The sequence below is a fragment of the Syngnathus leptorhynchus genome, chromosome 22, assembly GCF_054491065.1.
Source record: "Syngnathus leptorhynchus isolate UIUO chromosome 22, UIUO_Slep, whole genome shotgun sequence".
Lineage (NCBI taxonomy): Eukaryota > Metazoa > Chordata > Actinopteri > Syngnathiformes > Syngnathidae > Syngnathus > Syngnathus leptorhynchus.
In genome coordinates, this window is record NC_141216.1 from 5,473,137 (window position 1) to 5,499,532 (window position 26,396).

Sequence of the window (26,396 nt, forward strand, 5' to 3'; positions counted from 1 at the left end):
TACTGTAATAATCTAATATCCAAATGTATACAAAATAAAATTAAAACATTTCCCTCTGTGAAGTGACCCTATTTCGCTTGAATTGAGAAATGTTCCGTTTTCAACAAGACTCTGTATAAAATAATAATAATCCCAAGCGGTTTGAATGGTGCAATCCAAGTCGAAGTTTACTCTTTTTGCCCTTTTTATTTGTTTTTATTTTTTATTTTGAAAGTGCTCTTAATTTTCTCCACACGGCTTTTAATTTAAAAAAATTCCTTCTGTCTCTAATTTGTCCGAATCACTAATCTATCGGCTTTGATGAACTACCTCACGCTGAATTTCTGCCACTTCTTGCGTCATCATCGTTGCCTGCATGACATGTGAATAACAGATTCCATTATTATTTATTTATTTGACTGAGTTTAAAAAAAAAAAAAAGTGTCGCTTTCCACAGACTTTGTACATAATGTAAAGTTCGCCTACCAGTGAGAGGAGAGTCCTATGTATTTCCTTTGTAGTTGTTGTTTTCCAACTTAAATGTGCAATACTTTCAGCAAAGTGTGCTCTCGAAGCGTCGCCTGAAGGTAATCAAAAGTGTTGGTACTGTCAACCCCCACCCACTCCCCCCCCCCCTTTTTTTTTTTGCATAATTCAGATCCATTTTAAGACTTCAGCCTTACCCGCCTGACAGATTTTAGGTTGCGGTAAGACAAATAATAGTAACAAATAATCATATGTATGGTGCTGGTTTGCGAGTGACTCCAGCCAAGAAAGTAAAAATAGTTCCAAGAATTCCCAAGTATTTAAAAAAAAAACAAAAAAACATACACTGGGATCTCATGATGCCTCCTCTTAAATTCAATACAATGGCAGAACAAGAAAACAATGTGTACTACGAATAAAAGAATCCACTTTGGTTATTGGTCTTTTTCTTTCCACATTGATCACATGGTTAAGATTTCCACTAATATAATTTCATACAAATTCAACATCTTCGATGAACCCAATGTCAGCTTTATTCTCCATAGGTGTCTATTCATTACAATTATGTATATCCAAATAAATAAAAAAGCACCATTGATGAGCCATCAAGACATTGTGACATAGCCGTACATACATAAAAGGAACATAAATGTTTTTATTGGACTGCCGTGATAACTGTTACGTGGAGTTGGTAGTAGTCTTCTGTGACATTCCTGTGCAATAAAAATCCTAACGTCTGCTTATAAAACGCAGTATAGTTAAAATAAACAACAGTCACGTGGTTTTTACTAAAGCACATTTTCATTATTATGGGCCCTTTTGTTGAGTCATTTTTAATCAGCATGCTCCATGAACAAATATGCACAAGCTTCATGTTCTTCCCAAGAGAGTTAGTCCAAGACACAAAATGGAGGAAACGCTGACCAGTGCATTTCCTCTCAGGCTGGCTTCATCAAACACAATTACATTCACTACAAGGATACATTCTTTCCATTCATAAGCACTAAATCACTTTCACAATAATTGGCACCTTCTAAGATATCGATCATCAGCACTTTTGTCGACTTATTCATGAGTTAAACGGTCTAGAGGGAGGTTACGCTTGAGGACCGGGTCAGGCGGCGCTAACCTTTTTTATTCATTTCAATATTTAAAAGGACTTCCCTGAAGGCACAACTAGGAAATACCATTGTTTCTTTAAGGGCAGTGTTGAGCTTCATCTTCCAAAGTCAACATGGCCGCCAGGTCTGACTCACTTTGAACTGGCCTTCGTTTTAAACCACAACACACTCGAGGGATGACCTGTAGGTCATGTGACTAAAGAGGCACTGGAAAGGCCTGAGGGCAAACGCAGGCAAGACTAGCTGACTGTTGAAAGAGAATACAAATATGTGTTTATGCTCCAAGATGGAAGTGGAGAACTGGCAACTTAAGTACAATAGCCATTTCCTATCTTTAGTCATATTAAATCGCCCATCTCCAAACAAATTTTGAACAAATATTCGTATTGCAACATAATTTGTGACTATAGTGAACTCCTATTTGCAGTTCTCTATTGACAAATATTTGTTCGTGTCTATTTCTGTGGTCCCTATCCTCAGCTGTTTATGAAAAAAAAAAAACTACTCTTGTGTTCAGAGGAGCTAAGCTTAGTCGCTATTAAAAAGCTCAAGCTAACTACTTAGGTGTCATTTTTTTGTATGACAGTTGTTATTTTTAAGGATGATATTTTCAGGATCATAATTTATGAGGTTATTTACATTTTAATATATTAATTTGAGCAGTTCTAAACATTTTGGAGGGGTTGTCAATTCCTCAACAGTTTTGGTCCCTATTGCCTTTAAATGGGGATTGTGTGTGTGTGTGTGTGGGGGGGGGGGGGGGGTTAGTTTAATGTATCTTAATATTTAGCAAACATTCATCTACATGTGAAACAGGAGAGATAAATCGCATTCAATCATCATTTGACTTGCTACAATTAGGTCACATTGGTCAGTGCTCACCAGTAAGACGTGACTGCATTCATGTTCCATGTGACGTCTGGCCACATTTCCTCCGGCGTTGTTGTCAACGCACACAAACATGGCCGAGCGTCTTCCGGCACCGAGGATGCCGTGAGCCCTTTTCTAAAAACAAACCCTGGCGTCGTCATATTCGGGTCAAATATCGCTGGTTCTCGTACTCATGGTAAGATCTCCCAGAGTGGAAAAGAAGTCCTCCATCTCCTTCTCCAGGAGTTTGTTGCGGTTCTCGGCGTCCTCCCGAGCTCGCTCCGAGTTCCGCAGTTTGATCTCCAGCATCCGCTGCCGCTTCTTCTCCTGCTCCATCTCCTGCTCCAAACGTTCCATGTGAGCACACAGGGCGGCGCTGGAGTCCTCCAACCTGTACGTGGCCATACAAATGCACGGATATAAAAAGTCTACACACCCCTGACCAAAACATGCTTATCAAATATAAGCATTTCATAAATCTTCAGCTAGCATATACTCACTTTTGAATCCTGATCTCATAAGCAGCCTTCTGTTTCCCGAGCTCAACCTTGAGGCCTTCTACCAGACTGCTCAGGGTGACGTTCATTCCCTCTCCGTCGTCGGACGTGACGACGGACGGTACTCCAACGACCATGCTCACGTTTCCGTTCTCGCTGCAGGCCGCACTGCTGCTGCACAACTCCATGGCCTCGCAGCTATCCTGTTCAGAGCTCGGATCCGCGGTCGTCCCCCCGTCCCGTCCTCTCTCGGGCTCCCGCTGAACGTCCGTCCACTCCCCCTTGTCCCCGCCCTCACCCCCCGCTCCGCAGTTATGGTGGGCCGAGGGATCACCGCTCCCAGAGTCTGGCCCTGAGATCTCACAGGACGAAGTGGACCAAGGAGTGCTGCCTACACTCTGAACGCTGCCCATGCTGGATGAGGAGGTGACGTTGTCATAGGTTGATAGTCTTTGTGAGGAACCGGTGGAGTCGCGGTCTCGGGCCGATCTTTCACCTGAAGAAGTACGTCTGTGCCCTCTTAAGGAAGACAAACCGTTCATCAGCCAGTTACTGCTTCCTCCCCCGCCTGAAGACACTGCGCTGGGTTCCACCGCCGAGCCGCTCTGCTTGGGCTGCGGCTGCGAACGAGGCGTCGAGGAGCCTTTAAAAGAATACTTCCACGAGGGGATGCTCTTAGCTTGTTTACTCGGGCTCACAACCGTCTCCCCTTTTGCTGACGAAGACCCTAGTTTTGGGCTCTGAGTGGGGGTGACGGCGGCGCACAGTTTGGCTTCGAGTGACGAGGCACTACTGTTCAGTTCTTGTTCTGGGTTAGATACGGGGCAACTCTGCAGGTCCTCTTCGGAGATCCAAGCACCAAGGCTACGATTGAGGAGCTGATGCTCCGCTTGGAGTGCCGTGGAGCCCTCCTGGTCCCTCCCTGAGTACAAACGCTTGTGTTCCCTGATCAAGATCGTCATGAGGTGCTGCACTAAAGAGGTACCTAGGGGCAATGGATTATATTCAGTCTCACATTTTATTTGCTTTATCATGGTCCTATTTGTTGTACCCTTTCCTTCCCAAAAACAAATCTGAAGTTTGAATAAATGAATTTTCCAATCATCCTTTGTATATTGTACCTTCCATGATAGTCACGGGATCTTCCATCTTGGGTCGAAGAATATTGGGCCCAAACACTGTGGCCAGGTTCTGAACGCTCATCTTGTTTTCATTACAGTGCGATTGGACTTCATCAAGGAATCTAGAAAGCAATGACATTTCTTGCTAGGTTATTCCTCAAATGCGCTTGTCAAGATGGAATGGTCGTCCAAAATAATAGCTTACTTGCATATGTACTTGAGCAGATTGTAATTAGGCAGAGGTAGTGTGTTAACTTGCTTCCCGAGCTCCTGAACCCCCTGTCGAAAAGCAAAACCTTCAACAAAACAGCAAGCACGCGTAAGGACGGAAACTTTTCAAGTGCACACATACCTCCTCCTCATCTTTGGACAAAAGCTGTGCACATGTTAAAAAGTCTTCATATTTGGAGAAGGGAATGACAGGTTCAGGTAGCTCTCGTAGGTACAACTTCAGCAAGGATGCCACAGTGTGAACGTCTGTGTTGCTGCAGGAATTCACAAAAACAAAAATCTCCAGCCAGGGTGTTTGGTCTCACTTCTCTTTCTTCACTTGACATGCCTACCTGTCAAAAAGAGGCTTGTCGCCACAGTCGAAGGCTTCCTGCAGATCTTTAACCAGATTGGCCTGGCCCGGCATTCTGAAGAGACCCTCCTCGTCTAAGCCCCTCTCCCTGATGAAATCCACACATTGCTCCACTAGCAGCGGAGCCAATCGGGGGCCAAACTTCTTCTCATACTGCACCGTGTCCTCTAATCGCTGGCCGAATATCCCTTAGAAAAACAAAATAGTATAGTAACGAGCTCAGCGGCTGAGTTTGCCGGTGCGCCGATAGTTGCACACGCTAAGAACACTAAAGCAGAAAATATGTCCTGCTGACAAATGGCGAAGCAGCTGACAACACAGATGCAATGCGTGAAGACTTTTTAGTGCCGCTGTTAATGACAGCTCCAGAAGTCGGTGACAGATTTGTTCTGGACAGACAACTAGGGGGTCTTAAAATATTGCCTAGGCGGTTCATCGTATGAAATTCTCGAGGTTAAAGATGATACGGAATGGATTTCATTTTAGCCATAGATAATATTCTTTTGTTACAATGGCTTCAATTGACAACTGTACTATCAATAAATGTAGACATGTTTATGCCTGAGGCTTGCAGTCAGTTAAAGCTTTGCCTTTACCTCCTCCAAACGGTGCCCAGATGACCCGCCGTATGGCCTTGACCCAGTCATCCATGTCTGTCTGGGAGTTGGCCATGAGCAGGAAGGATTCATGGCTGATTGGTGCACGGTCCTTCTCTCCCGTTCCTCCTGGAAACACATAACAGGTAAAAAAAAGAACATGTAAAAAATAATAAGAGTGCTACTGTGAGGCTATATCAGATACATTATTCCCCAACTTTGAATTCAAAATAACTATGTGTATACTTTGCAGTCAAAAATGTGTAAAATATTTAAAAAGCCCACAATCATGTGACAATGTTAAACAACAAAGCAAACATGCTGTGAATGTTTTCTACCACTAGATGGCGTTAGAGCTCAATTTGTTTAAAACGGAAGTCATCCTAACCATCAGGAAGGTTTTAGTTAGATCAAAATATCTCATCCCTTAGACAAGATAAATAGTCGAATAAAAAATACCCAGTCTAATCAAGGTCACAGTAACATTACTCGATGGCATGCGTCTTTGGCAAAAATTGGTAAATTAAGCAAAGTAGAAAATCCATCCTCCAATAAACAGCACTTTTAATCCAAAGTGCACTTTAATAAGCGTGGGATAATAGTGTGACCAGATTCAGTCATTGTGCTCATAGACATTTAGCTGCGAGAAAGGAGTCCAAATATAAACAGTGGTGCCATAAAGTCAAATGCTATTGTCACCCAGCTTTGCAAACTCACACCATCATGATGATCACACTGGTCTGTCTTTTGAATCTGTCTGGTCTGCACTTGAATTGGTGAACTAAGTTTTTCTCCAAACACGAGCTGAATGAACATCGACATTCGGATTTGTAGATTTCGCCTGCACAACTGAGATCATTTGAAACTCTAAATGTAAAAAGACGTCTCAGACATTAAGGAGCCCGGACATCTCTTGATTCCACTCCACAGAATCCTGACCTGATAACACACACTAGTGCACACGCAGACAGAGACACACAAAATCAATGCATCCAAAGACAACAGACCACTCGAGCATCTCAGCCTCAAGTGAATGGATAAAAAGTACAAAGATCCCTGCCGGAGCTAATTAAGATTACACTAAATGATAAAGACTGTGCAAGGCTGCAGCATTTGAGTTTCTGCAATCACAACTTTACTCTTTGGCCAGACAGGTGGGAAGCAGGAAATAGATTCAAATCAAAAGTGAAACAAATCATCTGATATTCCCTACAACAAAGTTATTTGAAGAAACTGCCCAGGAAATGACTAGTGTTGATAATCATTGATCAAATTCATGTAACCAACAACAGAAGCTAGTGCTCTTCCATACTGTGACAATACTACAAGTTAGTTTACATATAGTGAACAGCTCGGCTCTTTACTAGTCTAGTTAAAAAGCTCCGGCATCTGCTTCCTGTTACCTTGGAGATGTTGCTTCTTCAGGGTGTCCGGCTTACAACAGACCGGCCCCATGTCTGCATCGACAGTTCAGACCAGAGCAGATGACTACTCGGGTAGCGTCGATGGCCAGAAGCTGCCAGTGAGGCATGCTCGGTGCCAAACAGAAACAGAATCCATCAAATGAGTGCCACTCCTACAATCGCTTATTCCCTCTTTTCATTGCCCGGTTTCTTCCCGCCGTTCCCATTGAGCAGTGTGGGCTGCAGGTCCTTTCCCTTAGCCCCCCTGGGGAGAAGTAAATCCCTGAGGAGGAGTGTGACGAGTCTCTCTCTCTCTCTCTCTCTCTCTCTCTCTCTCTCTCTCTCTCTCTCTCTCTCTCTCTCTCTCTCTCTCTTTTGGTCTGTGTGTGCTGGAAGGTGGGTTGTCCTCCAAACTTTGCCAAATAAACTTGTGCACATACTAAAAAAAAAAAAAAAAAAAGCAGATAATGCTGAACAATTTCTGTGCTTACAAACCATCAGCATTACCACTTTGACCTGATACAAATAGAATTGGTCAAAAAATCCGTAATGGCGTTTTTTAAGACCCATAAAGTCAGTCAGTGGACCCGAGTCAGTCACCCTACCGAGTCAGTCACCCTATCACAGCAGTACTTTCCGCCCTGAGTCAGCTGTTATTAAATCAAAAAAAAAAAAATTCCAGTAATTCCACAGCTTCCCGTATGCCTCCAGGCTTTGATACAAATAACCTCAGTTCCAAATTAGGCGCGTGACTAAGGAATCGGCTTTGTTTGGCTCCACGGATTGTTGCAGCTACAGCGCACAAACTAGGAAAGAAAATAGTTTCCTGAAATGGTGCCAGGATTTTTTTCCTCAATGTTTTGAAAACGATTAAATTATTCACTGCTGTTGGTGGACAAGGACGACCGTGAGTTCATGTAAGGTCATTTTGGCAAATGTAATCTGACAATGACCGTGACCTTGGAAGGGTGCAAACACAGCAAATAGATAGACAAATGAAATAGCACATATAAACAGTAAGACAATATAAATGTTCCAGGTGAGACTCCAGATTTGCACACTTGCATCGGTCTCCTTCCACCTCATTACTTTCCAGTGTGCCTATGGCGAGAGGATCATTTGAGTTCACACCCTTCTGCAATGTTGACCGCCCATAAACAAAACACACAAGTTGCTCGTCCACTCTAAACACAAGGAAAGGTCCCTAAGCAAACACTCCTCCGAGGATAGTCTGGCACAGGGACCAAGAATGTATTGGACAGATTTCATTTATTTATTTTTTTCCATTTATTTCATATTACAGATGTTTGGAGAGCAATGTGCTTGTGTGTCAGAATTAAATGAATTATTATTAATGCTAGCAAAACATTGTGTCACCAAGTGTGAGATTAGAAAATTACAATAACACACAACCTGAAATCTGCCTCCTTGTTATTCACAGCATGAAGTCTTACCTGGCACAATCTCAAAAAGATGTCTTCCTGGTTCGTCTGGGTTGGCTGTGAGTTCGTTCACCTGGCATCCCTGCAGAGGTATGCATCCCTGAAATACACAAATACAACACTGAGCTTCGAAAAAAAAAAGCAGAAAGTGTAATATGTAAATCTTCACCGATGAGATCGTTTTTAATTATATAGCTGTTCCGAAAAAGTGGAACTTTAAAGAAATTGTTCCGTTTTCGTATCCCCCTTGTCATGAATTGAACTTGGGCCCACAATGCATTATCAAGATCAATAGCCATTTAGCTACGACAACTAAAACCAAGTGAGCTGTGAAGCCATGCCAGCCAGCATCAGAAGGTCGGCCCTGTTTAATCTGCTGACTGGCATCCTTCATCAAACAGCCTGCCGACTCCGCCAAATCGCCACAGCCTGTGGGCCGGGCCCTCGCCAACATTAGTCGCCATGGCAACAATTGGAAGAGCTGTGACTGGTTGGAGCGCAGAGAAAAGCATAGGAACCTAGGGATTGAAGGTTCGGGGAAAGGGGGGGGGGGTCCCTGGGGTGCTATGCGCTCAACAACACAGGCAGCAAGGGATGAAAGATTTACAAAGGGCAACACGTAACCTGAGAACACAAATCGTGCAGAGAAGAGTAGAGTCGGTTGGTATCAAGCTCGTATTAAAGTATCATTTTGTGCTTATTAAACAGTCAATTGCTTGAATGTGATCTAATTCATGCTGAAACTCAACTGCTATTTATTGTCTATCCAGATTAGCCCGAAAACCTGCCCTTGGCACATGTTTCAAATTTGTATAAGCTTCGGCTTTTAATAAAACCCCGACAGAGCTCGGTTACCATGACGCAGGAGGCAAAGTTCCAACTAGCTATTGTTGACACGCCCATCTTAATCCGGTTTGCCTATAAATGCCCATCGTCAGTTTGGATGCAACCAATTGGATTTTAAAGTGCTCCAAAAATGTACGCAGAAATGTGTTGGAAACACAGCCGTTCATTTTTTTTTTTGTCCAATAACTAAAAATAAAAAGTCCCTTTATTGATTTTCACAGTGTGCTTTTTCACCGTGCGATCGATTGCCTTTTTTCTGTCATTATTTTCTGTCGTCTTTGGAAGCGGGTTGGACTTCTATTGTAGCAATAAGGCAACTTCTCCCCCTCCTCCCACAGAGCGCCACTCCCAGTTTCAAATATCCCATCGATTAGAAGATTAGAGAGAGAACTAAGGCGGGGTGACACGTTCTCACACACCCCTGGATTGTGTGAGTTTTCATTTCCTTGAGTTATATGCACGTATGCCCATTTCAGCCTTTTCTTCCAATCCACGAAGGTTTACCAATCAATACAGCTCGGATGAATATCGGCAAGCTGTGATGATTAAAGGCCCCTTTTTGTCATTTGGTCCCCATGGAATAGATTCCGCAATGAAACCGAGACGTCATCCTATGTGTGTTCTGTGGGCGTGCGGGGAAAAGACAGTGATGGCAGATGGCCTACATTAAATAAACGGCAGTCATCCGAAGTGAAGGCTTGGAAGAAGAAAAAAAAGAATCAATACAAGTGACAAGGTTTCAGTCAGGAATACTCTTAAAATGATGATTGTTACATCCTCCCCTGCCTAGAACATTGTAAACCGCTAAACAGCCTCATCCCACCCCACAAGCAAGGCCAGTCAAGTGACACGCCCACTCCATTACTTCTAAGTGGTTATTAAAGAGGGAAACGATGAGTCAGCACACAGCCACAAAAAAAAGTGTCTTCAACTGAGAAAGTAATCGAATCAATGAAGCATCTTCCTTGCAAATATTTTTAGGCTGATTGCACTAATGGAAGTGTTATGCCATGTGTACTAGAAGCACTTGGAGCGGAAATGTCCGTCTCATACATAGCTTTTAGCTTTTTCACTACAATGGTGCTGTGAGATAGCTAGTTATGTGACGTGACTGCTTTAGAGCGTCTCGTTGTTGGCCCTGAGTGTGGGGAGATTTTATTACAGCCAGTGTGGACCGCTTTCAGCATATTCAATGTAGACGCTTGAGAGTGGAGACAATGGCTTGCTTCATATAATTATAATTTTGATGCTTTGTATTCATTGAAAAGCGAAATGTCAAAATTCCCCCTCCAAAAAAAATGTCAATTAATATTTGTGGTGGGATGATCAAATCTGTGCAGTTATTTATTGGCAATGTACACAAACATCCTGGATGGCTCTACTTAAATGACGTGACTGCAGTCCATTCCGCAAACAACCAATTTTGTCATAAATAAGTTAGAATAATAGCTTCAGCGTGCGTCTAGCTTTATAATTACCTGTGGTTTGGTTTCTTCTTCATCTTTGTAGAAGTCGAGTTGTTCTGAGCGCAGCACGAACCAACGCAGTTGCCAGTTTTTCATGATGCTTCGCTGCTTCTTCAGCCAGCCGGCTTTTAGCGCCCCCTCGTGGAGGCTGGGTGAGGCCGGCTGGCAAGAGCCTCGCGTCACCTCGCCCATCACCATGCTCTTGGACCTGGCTGCACATACACACGCATATGTTTCTTCTTTATTTTATTTTTTTTAAGGTATAACAGTGAAAAGTAAATAGTCAAATAAAGCACAGTACATTACTTCCCAGCATTGAATACAGACTAGTCAATCACTGAGTTGACAGAAATTAGACTACTCCATTAACCATCTTGGCTGTATGCCATTTTTTTTTTTTTCTTCTCATTTTCACTCTCCAGTGTTATCTTTCATTGCGCATGCTGCTCGTCATTCACCAACACACAACCTCCTGCCCCCGGGGCTCGAACACCTCAAGATGAGATACAGAGGCAAATATGAAAAGGAACACAAATAATGTCGAAACAGTAATGGCACACGTAACGCACACACTCCCGTAGCCTGCGGTAACATAGATTGTACTTCCCCCCTAACCCCTTCACCTGCCTTCCATTTGCAAGGTCCTTGGGCGAGACCTATTGTCTCGCCACGAGCCAAAAGCAAGGCAAACGGCTTGGGCTTCAGATAATAAGACCACATGGGACCGACAGGCTGAATCATTCTCAACAAATGTGTGAAACCTGAGCTCAGCCGAGGGCACTTTCAAAGCAAAGGGACTTGGCCGTACCGCCATGTCCCAGTGCGACATCAGTCTTTTCCCCGACTGAGATCACACACACATTGTCCTTTTTTTCAAAGCAAGTGCACGCTTTAATATACTGTTCAAGTTACAACCATATTTCACTGTCAACTCGGCCGTATGGATTCATTATACACAGGTATGAACTGGTGGCAGGGTATGCAAACAAGGCAGTGCGATTTAATGATCATGAATAATTTATCCAACTCAACCGCGCAGACGAGCTCCCGAGATATGATCAATGTCGCTGAAGGAATACGAGGATGGAGAAATGGGAAAAAAGAAAATCAATCCTTTTCCATTGTCTCCATTTCATTTCCTCCAGCGCACACATAGATAGCAACTAGGATAATGTTTTATAGGTACTACCTCTCTTGCTTAAAATATATATATATATATATATATTGCTCCCAATCATAATTTTTACAGCTTGAAAAACAGTTAATGGCTCTTTGACCTTGTCTTCAAGGTGGGAAGTGTTTGATTCATTTGAACTGTCACCGATCATTGGACAGCCAGTTAGAAATCGGTAAATCGAATACAACAGCTGCCTTGACAAAGATAAGACACAGTTATAAAGATATAGATATAGATATATTTCTCATTTTTCCTAAACACTATACCCATAATGTTGCAATCGATGATGTGAAGTTGTGTTGTCATATTTCATCTTAATGACGCTTATCCGTCCATTAGTCTTCCTTAGACGCGGTCTAGTTCTTATCTCCCCTGCAGCGTTGCTTTTAACTCAATCACTAATTGCCGTGTTATTACTGAGAGGATGCAGACACATTCGTTCTCATACGGAACACATTTAAAACGAGACACCATATTAAGTCTACTATATGGATTATTTCATCGAGCCGTTCCTCAAATGTTGCTGTTACGAGCCGATACGAGCTAGAATCGACTCCTGTGGTCTGAATGGCAGCTGGTGTTATATTAGATGAACGCCATCATATTAATTGTTTGTCAGCACCTCATTAAAACAGTATGTGAGTGTCCGCTTATAGCTTTAAGGGCAACTATATGAAATATAATAACAAAATTAGCATCTTTGATATAAAATCTATGGATGAATCCCTAACCATATATTTCCCATCCCTTTTCGATTTGCTAGTGTTCACATAAAAGCATTCCACAGTTTTAACACGTCAGCTGTGTGTGAGTGGAACACAAGCTTGTCTGTGATTCACGCCTGAGTCACAGTTTCTTTTTTTTTTTTTTTTTCTTGCCTGTGTGGGTCTCAAAGTGCCAAAACTCCGATTTGAACCTCGTGCCCAGGGTGATTCAGTCCTTCCCTTGGCTAGGTGGAGCTGTACTGGGGCCACTTCAGTTTTTGGTGTCAAAGCGTGCTTTATGCATAACCACTGCAATTTCTTGGAACGGAGAGCAGCATTAGCATTTGTCATGAATTACATTGGAGGAAGGGAAAACATCAAGAGGCTTAGCATAATTTCTTCCTAGGCGCAGTCCATTTATACACCTTAATGTAAAACCTATAATACACTAATGCATCCGTATAAGGATAATTATTGGACTCAAATGTAATATTTATACCTTTTCCAAGCACACGGGCATGCTCTCAAGTTGTAAATGTCAAAGGGTGTAAAAAGTGTACCCTTGAGGGTACCACCCTAGCAACAAACTATTATCCCCCAACTACTGTACCTGTATGTCTATTAGATTTTATGCATACTATCCTCATGGGTCCTTTTAAAGCATAAGTAAATCAAGCAAGCCAACCACTCCAGCAGGCGGCACATGTCCAAAAATGGATTTGAACAGCTTTCAGTAAAATCATAGATTACCAATAATGTTGACACCGGTGCCTGAATTTTGGATCTGTTTTTGCGAGCATGGCGGATGGGGGGGGGGGGACATATTTTCTATGTCTGACATGTATCATCAAGCTATAGATGCATTTTATTTCACACACACAGGGATGCTGGAGGAATTTAATTCCATTAATCTAGTCGTTGGGTGGTGATTTATGGCGGACAGAGTTACAGGTGCATCCGCGCGGAACTTGCAGTTAGCCTAGCACTGTTGATAAATTACCCGGCTGGTTTGTGTATGTATGTGTGTGTGTGTGTGTGTGTGTGTGTGTGTGTGTGTGTGTGTGTGTGTGTGTGTGTGTGTGTGTGTGTGTGTGCTCAAGGGGGTTTGAATCTACACACTGAGGGCGGGGATATGGCAATTGACAATCATAAACAGCCTGTATGTGGAACTGATGCAGCAGGATGTGTATTTCTCTTCTCGTGTACGTATAATACGCCAGTTGGCACATCTGCAGAATGTCAGCCAATTGCCAAGTCGCACGACTTTGATGGTAAAAAAACCATGGCAACGGGCATCAAATAGATAACGGTAGGCGAGGCAAGCGGCTTATATGCAGGCAATTAAAACTGACAGAATCTGGAAGAGAAAAAAAAAAAAAAGCATTATTTTGACATGACCAATAATTTGAATGCAAACCAAATTGTGAATACTAGTCAGTCACTAGTTCGGCAAAGACTTTCGGGTTGATCTTGAAACAAATTCCATTTATTTTCTACAGCTACTAAAGTACGAAACGTGACAGGAATCTAACCATCGTAATCAAGCAGCTAATACGGCAATTCATAAAACACACATGAGACCGATGCCTATTGTGTGATAACTTATGCAAATGTAGATTGAAGCCTCTTTAAGAGCAATTTCACGCCGCTCCAGGAGAGGATTTCCGCATCCCACTCCGATTATCGGGAGCTATTCATTACATCTTAATCACATCCAGATGAATAATTGCGAGTAAGGATGGAAGGAAAGACACGCGGACTGGGACGCATATGCACACATGGGTTTATTAACGCATCCTTTTTACGAGGGCGCACACATCACACGCTACACACGCTACACACGCACACGCATGCGGCGCCACCAGCTGACAGGAGGCTCATAGCGGGGGGATGAAACTAGAGATGCAATTGACTCCAAACAGATTTTACACAGGCAGTTGTTTAAATTGGACATTTTCACAATATCAAAATTTGAATGATTGGGTAAAAAAAAAATCAAATGATATGAAACTGCATGTCAGTCCCAATCCAATAATACTTGAAAGTTGAAGAGATAAACGTCCAAAAGCGTCCTACCTCTCCGGGTCTGTCTGATCTTGGGACTCAGCATGGTTGTCATGGCTTGTCGGCGCGCTCTCCTCTCGGCATGTTCCTGTACATCCAAGCACCCCGCCCCTGCTCGTCCTCTCCCTCAGCCTCCTCTTCCTCTCTTCTCTCTGACCTTCTGCAGTGCGGCCGCCAGCTGGGGGTTGGGAACACAGGGGAGGGGAGCGCGACAAGAAAAGAGGGAGGGACTACATCGGTGGGTTTCCCCCCCCCTCGCTCAGTGGCCTCGACCCCTCCCTACTGCATTATTCATAGCGGTGCATCCGCCTGAGGGTGGATGGAGCTTTTGGACGACAACAATATATACCTGATCAAATGTAATGCTAATTTTAGGTCTAATTTTCCTAATTGGCATCTTTGACAAGTTTGGATTATTTCAAAGTGAAAGGGAATTGAGTAAGGAGGTTGGGTCCTGTGGCAGGTGCTGCTACCACCTCCACCTAATTAAGACTTTCTGAGCTTGTCTCCCTTTATAACAGCCCCCCTGCCTCATTTCTTCCTCCTCCTCTATCCTCTATTTTCTATTGCTATTCTAAGAAATCCATTTGGTCTTGCTGGAATTCCCTTCTACTGTATTTAACCACGTTCCCAAAATACATCATCCTGGCCGCTTCTGGTTTTCCTCGAGTGTCATTGCTTCGCGACTCAAAGTCAAACGTGCGGAATTCCCAGATGCTACGGTGGGTCGGTAATTACTTGCTCCAGGCATTCCGATGGCACGGCTCAGAAAAACTAAATATGCTTCCAAATGGGTTTGACAACATCCTGTCCCCTAGAGCTGCTGTCTGGATTGAACACATGACAACTTAACACATTGTTGGCTTGATTTTGCAAAACACATTTTTGTTACAATTATTTAATGGATATGAAAAGTATACACACCCCTATTCAAATGCCTTTTTTTTTCCCCCACCTTAAATCATTAAAGTAATGTGGTTGCAGAAGTGTGGACACCCTCTTATAACTGAGGCTGAAGTTCATTTTTTTAAAGCCGTGGGTTTTTTCTTTTTAGAGGTTTTAATTCACCTCACATACACAACTTGGAATGTGTGAGTGAGCTATAAAACCTGAGCTTTGAACTCAGAATCTCAAAATTGTGAGGCAAACCACTTAACCACTGTGCTGCCCTATCCTAAAAATGTGAAATAATGCAAATTTGAAACATAAGGTGAAAAGAAGCGATTTTATTCCCACGAGACTCGCTTCAGCCACATTTTAAACATTTTGTGTTGGGTTTTTTTTTCTTCCTCGTGGGATTCCTAAATTTACAACACTCAAGTCAGTTCAGTGGTGTTGTTGTAGGCGCAGCTGTGCCACAGCAGAAGCCAGTCTCCCTCCTTGCTCCAGTCCACACTGGATAATAGCCATAAGTCCTGCACTGCAATTGAATCAGAGCGACCACAGCTGCTCTTATTACAGAGCAAAGAGGGAAGGAGACATGGAGAAGGGTGGAGGGCTGTGTTTTTTAATGTGTGCCCTTTTTTCTGACAGACATGCACTTACACACAAAAGCAAACAAGCATCTGAAATGAAGCAGCACTTGATAAGACACGCGTAGCTCAAACTCAAATCAAATGAGATCCAAAGCCAGATAAGAGGTCACATGACCCGAAATAGTAAAAAGTGAGGGGGGGAAAAAAAAGACAATAAAAAGCTGTGGTGTTTTGAAAGTGCAGTGACCGCTCCATCCAGGGTGTGGCACCACCCAACCCAATGTTGTTTTTGTCCCGAGTGGAAACATTTTGGAACAAAAAAAAAAAAAAAGACCACACAAAAAAATGTGCTGATACTGTGGCATTTACATCTTTTTTTTTCTTCCCCCAGACCACTCCATCCCCTCTGACAACTGCTTACTCTCCAACTGCCAAAGCTCAAGGTGATCTTCAGCAACAGCTGTCCAACCACAACACAGCTAAAACCTGTTCCATTATCACGTTGCCACTAAAGCTAAATAACATCACTGGGCTTGAGAGAACCTTCTGAAATATTGACGTGGAGGATGATTAAAATTTCATCATAGCAGGGCGGGGACGGTGTTAAAACAAGCCAGTGGAGATGGGGTGGGGGGGTGTCTGGACCGTTGAAGGTGTAACTGTTGACTTAGCGTTATTTATTGATCGGGCACGACCGGCTGCAATGGGCCTTTTTTCAGTCATCTGCTGTGCTGTCTCGGCTATATTTCAATCGTATTCCTTAAATTAAAATACAAAATGTCAAGTGTAAAAAAAAAACAATGCAATTTAAAATGGCGGAACAAACAATACACACCCGAGTCAACCATCTCACCCTCACGTCACCATTAGGACAAAGAAAGTCATATGATGTCTTTCTAAGAGAGTAGTTGGACAGACTAAAGGGGCACAAAGTAGACAGGTGTTGCACTTTAACCCCTTTTAGCTGCCATTCAGCTCCTCTGTCAGCGACAATTAGCACATGGCCATGACTTCATCCACTAATGCAATGAAGAGAGCTGACAGGATAAGCAGACAAAATGGCAGCACTCTGCTTTTTATCTTTTCTTTCCAATATTCATTCAATTTCATTCTGAAATCCCATGAATTGACTCACAATAGGTTTATTCTGTTCATTTTCGTTATTTCAGGGTCTTCACATGCAGCGGTGCTGGATGATGTAACTAACGATATTGGCAATGGGACGGTTTCTTTGGAATTCACCTCAGAAATATTTGCATTTTCTTTCTTCTGATGAGGTTGGTGAAAGCACGCAAATTTAAAAATGATGAAATGGGAGCTTGGTTCATGGACTGTTAACCCCATTTCAGAATATAACGTTTCCCATTTTATTAGTGTGTAGATTTTCTGCCACCTAGTGGTGAACTAGTAGAACGCAATCACCTAAATTTGAAGCATGAGCATTTCAAATTTTAGCAGAGTTGAAAGCTCAAATGAATTAATAATCCCTATAGTGGCAAAATTCATTGAACCAGCTTCAATGCACAACCCATGTAACATTAGTCATTACTAGACCTATTTTTCGAAATTTATCTGACTTTCTTTTGCATATTATTGCAATTTATATTGGGTTTATAAAATGAATGAACAATCAAAAATTAAAAAATGGTTAGAAAAATAAATTACAATTTAAAACTGAAAGGCCGTCCTGGATCAAGCAGTTATTTCTTGCTACCAGGATTGTTAAAAACAAATTGTACACACTACAGTATTTACAAACGAGGAGTAACATTAATGGTGAAAAATTACCAACAGCTATCAAACTGCACGTCGTCTTAATGCGCAAGAAACAGCTTGCTAATGTGTCTTATCATATGATCCCCCTTCGATAATGCAAGTGACTCGTTTGGCGAGACATATCAGCAAATGACAGATCAAACTTGGAAGATAGTGCCGCATTCACTTTGGCCTTTCCAGTCTCATTTCCTACAGTCCAATCGACCTCTCAGCCGATATGGGAAACAAGGTCTAGTAATTCAAATTAATTCTATTTGTGGCCACGAGCTTGGCTGCCGAGGCAATTTTATTCATTCTGCCTGCCCGAGTGACATCCACACAGAGAGAAAGGGAAGCGGAATGGAAAGCAAACTAATGGAATAGCTGAGTGGGGAAGCAAGGAGTCACACAAAGACAGTCCATCTATTTGTGTGTGCATAGCTGGGAATTGATTTTCAATAGACTACATGAATCCGGGAGCATTGTGCAGTGAGCAGTCGATTGTAAAAAAAAAAAAAAAAAAAAAAAGGCCACAGGGTCAACCAAGGTCTTGATTTATTAGTGATTTGTATTCAAAGAGCTGAAGAATTGGGATATTTTCATTATGAATTGTGAATTTCAAGTAGTACATCAAATTGGATGTGGATCACGCTAAAGTCACACCCGCAGCTCGGCTAAGTCGATACCAGAAGGCTTGCATCCTAATGAATTTATCTGTTGAGATCTTATTTCTGTCCACTCAGCACTCCTCAGCTCAGCCATGTGGTTAATAAAAAAGACAAGTCAGTGGACTGTGAGGTTATTTGCACTTTTTTCAAGTCTTATCGATGAACGCTGCCGATTCAGTCACCAGAAATCGGCACGAAGGGGAGAATTGATTATCTCCTGGAAATAATGTGGTGAACAAACAAGTGTTAAAGCAATCAACAGATTAGTCACTGCTTTTACCACCCATTTAATTATTCATGCAAATGGATTTATACATTTATATTGTTCCCTAGAATAAGAAAATCCTTTAAATTAATTTCCTTGGAATTTTACTGAGTGACTATTTTTATGACCAGAAGTCTTTGCAGCCCTCTAGTGGACACAAATCGATTTTCTGCTGCTTGACGGTTTATCCAGGGGTCAGGGAAATTCAGCCACTGGCAATAATTTCCAAAACAGTGTCTAAATAGATTTAGGTAACGGTCTCCACTCGTGGAACGTGCACAGCAGCCTTAACTTGTCTTGCTTTCAGCAGCTTCTTTCTGTCTGTTCTGCAATTATTAAGGCAGACCTCACATAGATTGGACGCATTAGCCAAGAAAAAGGTTTTCGGGAGAGCCATTTTCTTTAAGTCTGGGGGCGGAGGAAAGGGATTTCTGTCCAGGTTGATTTTTTCCAACTTTGGGAGGTTTGCCAAGCACTTGGGCACTTTGGAAAATTTATTGTCAGAGAGCCCGATGTAGACGAGCTCATGCAAGTCCCCGATGGATGTGGGGAGTGTTTGAAGCTGGTTGACACCCAAGTAGAGCTTCTGGAGGTTCTGCAGCAAGCCCAGCTCCTTGGGGACTTGCTTTAGACGGTTGTTGCACAAATTCAAAACCACCAAGGTCTTTAGGAGCCCGACGGTTGGAGGGATCTTCTCCAGCTGCGGCCAAAAAGTGAAAAGTTGTCACATAGAGCCAGGCAATAATAACATAGCTCCGTACGACCATGTTGGACTCACATAGTTGCTGTGCAGGTCCAAAACTTGGATTTTGGTGAAATCAAGAAGAAACTCTGGCAGCTGGGTGATGAGGTTCCTGTCCAGGATCAGTTCCTCGACTCGCCACAGTTTCTGGATGCTTTCTGGAACTGCGTCTAACTGTTTGAAGCTGAGATTTAGGCGCTGTCTGCCATCCCGCATCACCTTAATGCAACCCATGGCCATTTCGATGTTGAAGCGCTTGCTCCGTGGAATGATTTTTTTCTTCTTCTTCTTCTTCTTCTTCTTCTTCGGCATGCTTCTGTAAATGCATATTTATTTGAAGATTTGATTTGACAGTACACAATTATTTGTTTGGAACGTACACTCAGAGTATGTCATTTTTCTTTTAATCAATAGGCACATGGTTAAAATAGGTTTCTTACCAGTGTCAAGTTGGTCTACGAATGTCCTAAAAATGTCATCGACTCAGCTGCTTAACTGCAAATGACATAAAAAGCTCACGCTGATGATTTTTCCCCAAAGTAGTCAGGAATACTTCCTGGAGTTACTGTGTGCCTGATTCACCTGAACAAATATTGCATTTGTTTTCTGGTGTTTCCTAGCAACATTTGCAGGTGTCATTAAGGAAACCGATAGTTAAGTATTTACGGTTCAACATAATCAAGTTTCAAAATCTGATATTGTTACTGGGAAAATGATTTTGCTGATTTGAAAAAGAATGTTAAATTGCATTTTATTTTACTCACATGTGAAAGAAAACATTTGTATTAAAAATGTTTCAATTTGAGGATCCACCAAACGGTTCAAACTGACCCTTTCACTTCTGCTGATCATGGACAAGATCCCAGTCTGGTCCAGTTTCCATGCTTCGTGAATAGAATTCTCCTTCTGCACAAACATGCACACACAAATGCATTCTCTCTCTCTCGCACAGTCAGCAGCATATAGCATCATAAATCATGCAGTTGTGATTACTCAATTGTCAACTTGTGACTAGTGTGTAACTTTAATGTTATCCTATAGAAGTGGCACTTGTGCTGCGTTCAAGTTATCTTGGGATTTTTTTTTTTTTGGAACTTCCAAAATCTCGATAGGAAAATTGAACAATTAATTTGTACTCACATTACCGTCCGCCTTTTATTCGTTTGAGATGTTGAGCATTGACTGATTCTCACGCGTACGCCTTCATGTCAAACTAAGGAATATAGACATAGTTGTATACTAAGCAACGGACCCAATTGACTGACGTTGGTTAAATGCAGGGAACTTGAGTCCAGCCGATGACGTAACGTTATGTGCTTATCTATTGGTTTAATTCAGAGTCGCCTTCTGTACCTGAGTTGTATGACGTCATAGCGCAAGCTCGTTTTGGCTGATGTGTTCACCGACACTGAAGTTGTACTTTAAAAACGATACATTTCACACACTGCTGGCACCTGGTGGCGCTCGTGTGCAAAGCGTCGTTGATCAAACAAGAGAAGAAGATTGCAATTGATTGGTGGACGTGACGTCAGGTCCTTAGGTAAATGGAAGACAGGTGTGGAGTTATTATTAAATACAGGTGAAGCTATATGGCGTTCTCTCCCGCGTGGCCACTTGGTAGGTAGGGCGAAACACGAGCAAATGTTTGTAGTTTGCTGCCGTTTCTCACGATGCCTTTTTGCTTGTTGCCGGATTTTCACACTTGAGGACCGCTACAGCGTTCGAGAAAAGCACAGTAACGTCACAGTTCACTTTGATTTGCTGCAGGTAGCACGGTGGGCTCTTTGGTTTTTGGACAGCTCTATTTTTTTCTTTCCCACGTGGTGGTTTTACTGGGGCTTCAATGCAAATGTTTGTTTGACGAATTGTCCGCGTTTCTTGGTTTTGTTGAATATTGAGTGGTGTTTTATTCGACGTTTTCATGCAAACTTTTGAATGTACATTTTACCAAACAGATTATTGCTAATTCTTATCAAAACCAAATATCCTTCCACTTTTGGTATTTCTACTCAAGGTTATGTGACAAACGCATACCTAAAAAATGTTTGCAAACATTTTTCACTTCCGGTTTCCGCCCTTTGGACAGCTGAGCTGCATACTGTCAATTTTGGTCTGCAAACTTGGATCGTCTTTGGACTCGAGGTAGGTTGCGTTTGGATAAGAAAATGTCCCGTCTTGTGCACTTTTGGCGCTAATATAAACTGCCTATTAGTAATGATGAAGCTATTTGTCAGATGTTAATTGGCTTTACTCTGCCATAATGGCGCTGTCCGTGCAGCAACTACAACGCTGCAACTACACGGCAGATAAGAAAATGTCCGGTCTTGAGCACTTGCATTGTCAAGAGTAATTTTGAACAAATTTAATTCGACCATAATGGCGTTGTTCGTGTTGTAAATGCAACGCTGCAGTGACATGCAACGCTCATCCCCGGAACTGCCAGTTTAATTCGTGTCTGTTTTACACTATGTACACAATGTCTTGACATTGGCTTTTTTTTTTTCTTTTAGCCATAAAATGACTACTGCAGCTTTCTTATATAAAAAGCGAACAGCAAGCTCTCGAGGTTTCAGTGAGGAAAGAGATAATGCACTTCAAAATGAGGTGAGTTTATCTATGGTTGTCACATTCTCATGGACATTGAAGTTACCAACACACAATTAATGGTGATGCGTGATTTGCAGGCTGGAAGAGGAGCCGAATGACATGAGCAAAGGACCAATTCCACACAAAGTCAAGAATCAAGCAGCACGCAAAAGTTGACGTGTGGGGGAATCATGTGACCAGGAGGGGGCAGTGTGGAGCTCTGGGACGCGCTTTGGTTATGGGTGCAGCGCAAAGGTTGACATGTGTGGGGATTATGTGACCAGGAGTGGGCAGTGTGGAGCTCTGGGACGCGCTTTGGTTATGGGTGCAGCGCAAAGGTTGACATGTGTGGGGATCATGTGACCAGGAGGGGGCAGTGTGGAGCTCTGGGACGCGCTTTGGTTATGGGTGCAGCACGCAAAGGTTGACGTGTGTGGGGATCATGTGACCAGGAGGGGGCAGTGTGGAGCTCTGGGACGCGCTTTGGTCATGGGTGCACAACGGAAAGGTTGCAGGAGTGGCCAGTGTTTGGGGGTCTGATGGTTGGACTTGCTTAAGAGGTGCGCATTAGTTGTGGTTGAGGTTGTGGCTTGCCTGGCTCCAGAGCAGTGTTGGTTTTGTGTTAGGATTGCCATTGATGGTGCATTTGGGGGGACGTTATCACATGGATGGACACAAAACTTTGATGTGGAGCCCAATGTCGTATTTTGCAATATGACTTGTCTTTTTCTAACCTACCACTGTCATATTTGCATCCTTTGTTCTCCCCTTGGTGTAGGGCGGATGGAGCGAGCCGGTCCCGAATGAATGTCCAATTTTGCAATAAGACTTGTAACATTTTGTTTTTCTAACCTACCACTGTCTTACTTGCGTTCTGTGTTCTCCCCTCAGTGTAGGGCGGCGTTGGAGCGAGCTGGTCCTGAATGTCCAATCTTGCAATATGACTTGTAACATTTTGTCTTTTTCTAACCTACCACTGTCGTACCTGCGTGCTTTGTTCTCCCCTAGGTGTAGGGCGGCGTTTGAGTGAGCCGGTAGCATTTGACTTTTCTAACCTACCTCTTACTTGCGTTCATTGTTCTCCCCTCAGTGTAGGGTGGCGTTGGAGCGTGCCGGTAGCATTTTGGGTCTTTTTCTAACCTAGCACTGGTGTACTTAATCTAACCTTAATCTAGCGCTGTCGTATTTGCGTTCTTTGTTCTCCCCTCAGTGTTGGGCGGTGTTGGAGCGAGCCGGTTCTGAATGTCCAATTTTGCAATATGACTTGTAACATTTTGTATTTTTCTAACCTGCTAGTGTCGTACTTGCTTTCTGTGTTCTCCCCTCAGTGTAGTGTGGCGTTGGAGCGAGCCGGCCCCGTATGTTTAATTTTGCAATATGACTTGTAACATTTAGTCTTTTTCTAACCTACCATTGTTGTACATAATCTAACCCTAACCTACTAGTGTCGTACTTGCGTTCTTTATTCTCCCCTCTGTGTAGGGCAGCGTTGGAGCGCGCTAATCCTGAATGTTACATTTTGCAATACGACTAGTAACATTTTGTCTTTTTCTAATCTACCACTGTTGTACTTAATCTAACCCTAACCTACTACTGACGTAGTTGCGTTCTTCTCCCCTCGGTGTAGGGCTGCGTTGGAGCGAGCAGGTACGGAATGTCCAATTTTGCTATATGACTTGTAAGATTTTGTCTTTTCCTAACCTACCGCTGTCGTACTTGCGTTTGTTCTCCCCTCTGTGTAGGGCGGCATTAGAGTGAGCTGGCCCTGAAGGTCCAATTTTGCAATGATTTGTAACATTGTCTTTTTCTAACTTACCGCTGTTGTATTTGAATTCTTTGTTCTCCCCTCGATGTAGGGCGGCGTTGGAGCGAGATAGCCCGAATGTCCAATTTTGCAATATGACTTGTAACATTGTCTTTTACTAACCCTACCACTGTTGTACTTAATCTAACCCTAACCTACCACTGTCGTACTTAATCTAACCCTAACCTACCACTTGCTTTCTTTGCTCCCGCCTCGATGTAGAACAGGGTTGGAGCGAGCTGGTCCATGAGGAACCACTGATTGAGGGTGCTCATTACATAATGATGTGAGCAGCACACAACTCATTGCATGGTCTGCCTTTTGCAGGCTGGACGCAAAAGGGGGAGGAAGCCCAACTTGGCGACGATAAGCAAAAGTGCCTAGTCGCTCTGAGTTTGACATTGTTTCTGTTTCTGCAGATGGCGACCGGGACGAGACACAATCTGATCAGAAGTGAACTGAGCGGTCTGGCATCACTCGGAAGTATCCTACAGCCGGCCGGGTTCTGAGGGAGACCCGCTTCTCTGGAGGCGTCGACCTGCGCAGCTTCAAAAGTGAAATTGATGGTTTTTTTCTTGTTTTAATTCACACCAGTGGTGTTCAAATGTCTGTTTGAGGGTCGCATATTGAAACAAATTTTCAAAACAAAATTCATTCAACACTCGAATCAATCAAGACACTTTGCTCTTAACATTTTGTGCTACTGCTACTAAACGGTGCGGTGTTCATTTTGAAGGTCATTCATGTGGTGTCTTTATCAACCTGACCTTGACACAGCAAAAATGAGGATAACTACTAAACGTCTACCTCGGAGTGAAATTTTGAACAGATGATTTGACTTGTAAACAGCATATCTTAATATTTGATGCCGTTGATCAGTCGTATTTTGGCGCTTGCCTAGTGGCACGTGTCAAATAGCCCCTAGGCTGCCGTTTGGACACCAACGGTGACGTGTGTAGGGCTGCACGTGTATTGGAAAACTGCCATTTGGTGGTCTGTTAGACATGTATTAAGAAACAAAAGAAATGTTTAAATCTGGCAAATGAAACAAGCTGTTTTCTTGCCTTACTAGTATTTTAGAAGCTGACAAGTCATTGATGCAAGTTAAAGTTAACCTCTAACTGATCTCATTCAGATCAAATCGTTCATTTCCATCCCAAGTTCCTGCATGACTTTGCGCAATGCAATGGTCTGGCCCAATACTGCCATATCAGTGAGTTTCCAATATGTTGTGCAGCCTTGATTGAGTGCAAATGTGCAGGCGACTTTTCTGCTTGTGTCTTGCGAGGTGGAAGAGAAGCTGTACAAAACCAAGAGCCGACAGACGGAGGCCACAAGACCTGGGATTGGTGAGTAAAGGAAGGAATCACCCCAAGAAAAGCAGTCGCCATGTGATGGAGAAGCCTGATGCAAGGCTGGCCACAGGTGACACGCCAATCAAATGTAAAAGGATAGTGTGCACACTTTTTTTTAAATCTCATTTCCTCATTTGTCTGTCGCAGAGCTCGCACGGGCACGCACGGGCACGCCCACTGATCCTGCCCCCGGAAGGAACTGCAGGCCCCGCCCCCTGGGTGGAGCCACAGGCCACGCCCCCTGCCCCAGTATAATTAAAATACGGCAGGGGGCGGGGCGAAGCCCCGCCCCCTGCCCCAGTATAATTAAAATACGGCAGGGGGTGGGGCTTTGCCCCGCCCCCTGCCCTAGTGTAAATAAAATAGGGCTGCCCTATTAATTACACTGCCCTAGTGTAATTAAAATAGGGTAGGGGGCGGGGCAAAGCCCCGCCCCCTACCCAGTGTAATTAAAATAGGGTAGGGGGCGGGGCAAAGCCCCGCCCCCTACCCAGTGTAATTAAAAATGAATAGAAATCTAGTAGTGTAGGGGGTGGGGCGAAGCCCCGCCCCCTACACTACTAGATTTCTATTCATTTTTAATTACACTGCTAGATTTTTAATAATGTAATTAATAATGTAATTAAAAATGAATAAAAATCTAGTAGTGTAATTAAAAATGAATAGAAATCTAGTAGTGTAGGGGGCGGGGCTTGCCCCGCCCCCTACACTACTAGATTTCTATTCATTTTTAATTACACTGGGTAGGGGGCGGGGCTTCGCCCCGCCCCCTACCCTATTTTAATTACACTAGGGCAGGGGGCGGGGCTTCGCCCCGCCCCCTGCCATATTTTAATTCTACTGGGGCAGGGGGCGGGGCCTGCAGTTCCTTCCGGGGGCGGGACCAGTGGGCGTGCCCCATCGGTTTGCTCCGCCCACTTGGGGGCGGGGCCACCTTATTCATTTACACATAAATACTTGCATATGCAAATTTTGATTGCATATGCGTACACTTATATACAGCGAGATTCCAAGTATAAAAGGCCATTCAGTTTTGAGCTCACCCTGGGATCGAACCAGGTTTCTACTGGGCGAGAGCCCGTGTCGTGAACCGGTCGAGCATTTTGACCTGGCAGCTCTCGGCCGTCTGCACTCTTTTGTACTTACCCAGCGCGCGCGGAGCGCAATAATAGAATGAGTCGAAGTGAAAGCGGGGTGACCGCCGAGCTGGCCACGATTGGCGAGTGGCTCCGTCGCTGCGCTTGAACACCTGAGATCCAGGGTTCGAGTCCCCATCCCTGCGAAATGTAATGCTATGTACTAATCATGCACTGAACTGACTATGCCCTGTATTAACCATGCACTGTACTAACCATGCTCTGTACTAACCCTAATGAAACCTCTCTCTCAGC

General features: G+C 43.4%; 3 protein-coding genes across 5 annotated transcripts in view; 1 reads left to right on the forward strand and 2 right to left on the reverse strand.

The window, feature by feature from the left end:
- mapk8b (mitogen-activated protein kinase 8b) overlaps window positions 1–26,396 on the forward strand; it is a 93,582-nt gene that overhangs the window by 66,737 nt on the left and 449 nt on the right. Inside the window, exons 18-24 of the transcript XR_015063434.1 lie at window positions 5,274–5,399; window positions 8,098–8,188; window positions 16,222–16,273; window positions 17,000–17,107; window positions 21,347–21,402; window positions 21,771–21,864; window positions 21,945–25,075. The gene's annotated coding sequence lies outside the window, so the exon portion shown is untranslated. The remainder of the gene's footprint in view (window positions 1–5,273; window positions 5,400–8,097; window positions 8,189–16,221; window positions 16,274–16,999; window positions 17,108–21,346; window positions 21,403–21,770; window positions 21,865–21,944; window positions 25,076–26,396) is intronic.
- On the reverse strand, window positions 621–10,608 carry arhgap22b (Rho GTPase activating protein 22b). The gene is made up of 9 exons (XM_085904609.1): window positions 10,423–10,608; window positions 8,111–8,198; window positions 5,254–5,382; window positions 4,638–4,845; window positions 4,427–4,559; window positions 4,280–4,353; window positions 4,075–4,196; window positions 2,957–3,938; window positions 621–2,847 (listed from the first exon to the last, which is right to left on the reverse strand). The coding sequence occupies exons 1-9, from the start codon at window positions 10,606–10,608 to the stop codon at window positions 2,625–2,627; spliced, it is 2,145 nt and encodes a 714-aa protein (XP_085760735.1). The 3' UTR covers window positions 621–2,624.
- LOC147039629 (uncharacterized) lies at window positions 18,134–20,844 on the reverse strand. 3 transcript variants are annotated; one of them, XM_085904520.1, is made up of 5 exons: window positions 20,401–20,844; window positions 20,025–20,166; window positions 19,701–19,755; window positions 19,297–19,576; window positions 18,134–19,218 (listed from the first exon to the last, which is right to left on the reverse strand). In XM_085904520.1, exons 4-5 carry the CDS (start codon window positions 19,570–19,572, stop codon window positions 18,766–18,768), a joined length of 729 nt encoding a protein of 242 aa, XP_085760646.1. In that variant the 5' UTR covers window positions 19,573–19,576; window positions 19,701–19,755; window positions 20,025–20,166; window positions 20,401–20,844; the 3' UTR covers window positions 18,134–18,765. The 3 variants fall into 3 exon arrangements, with proteins under 3 accessions (XP_085760646.1, XP_085760644.1, XP_085760643.1); XM_085904518.1 differs by having other exon boundaries at window positions 19,701–19,842; window positions 20,401–20,843; XM_085904517.1 differs by having other exon boundaries at window positions 20,092–20,166; window positions 20,401–20,840.

Excerpts from the sequence above, each read along its gene's own strand:
- arhgap22b (XM_085904609.1), bottom strand. The coding sequence starts at position 10,608 with ATGGTGATGGGCGAGGTGACGCGAGGCTCTTGCCAGCCGGCCTCACCC. Across the intron at positions 4,560-4,637 it reads GACAAGCCTCTTTTTGACAG|CAACACAGACGTTCACACTG; the intron begins GTAGGCATGTCA and ends GAATTCCTGCAG. Across the intron at positions 4,197-4,279 it reads CTGCTCAAGTACATATGCAA|ATTCCTTGATGAAGTCCAAT; the intron begins GTAAGCTATTAT and ends ATTGCTTTCTAG.
- LOC147039629 (XM_085904520.1), bottom strand. The coding sequence starts at position 19,572 with ATGCCGAAGAAGAAGAAGAAGAAGAAGAAGAAGAAAAAAATCATTCCA. Across the intron at positions 19,219-19,296 it reads TGGACCTGCACAGCAACTAT|CTGGAGAAGATCCCTCCAAC; the intron begins GTGAGTCCAACA and ends TTTTGGCCGCAG.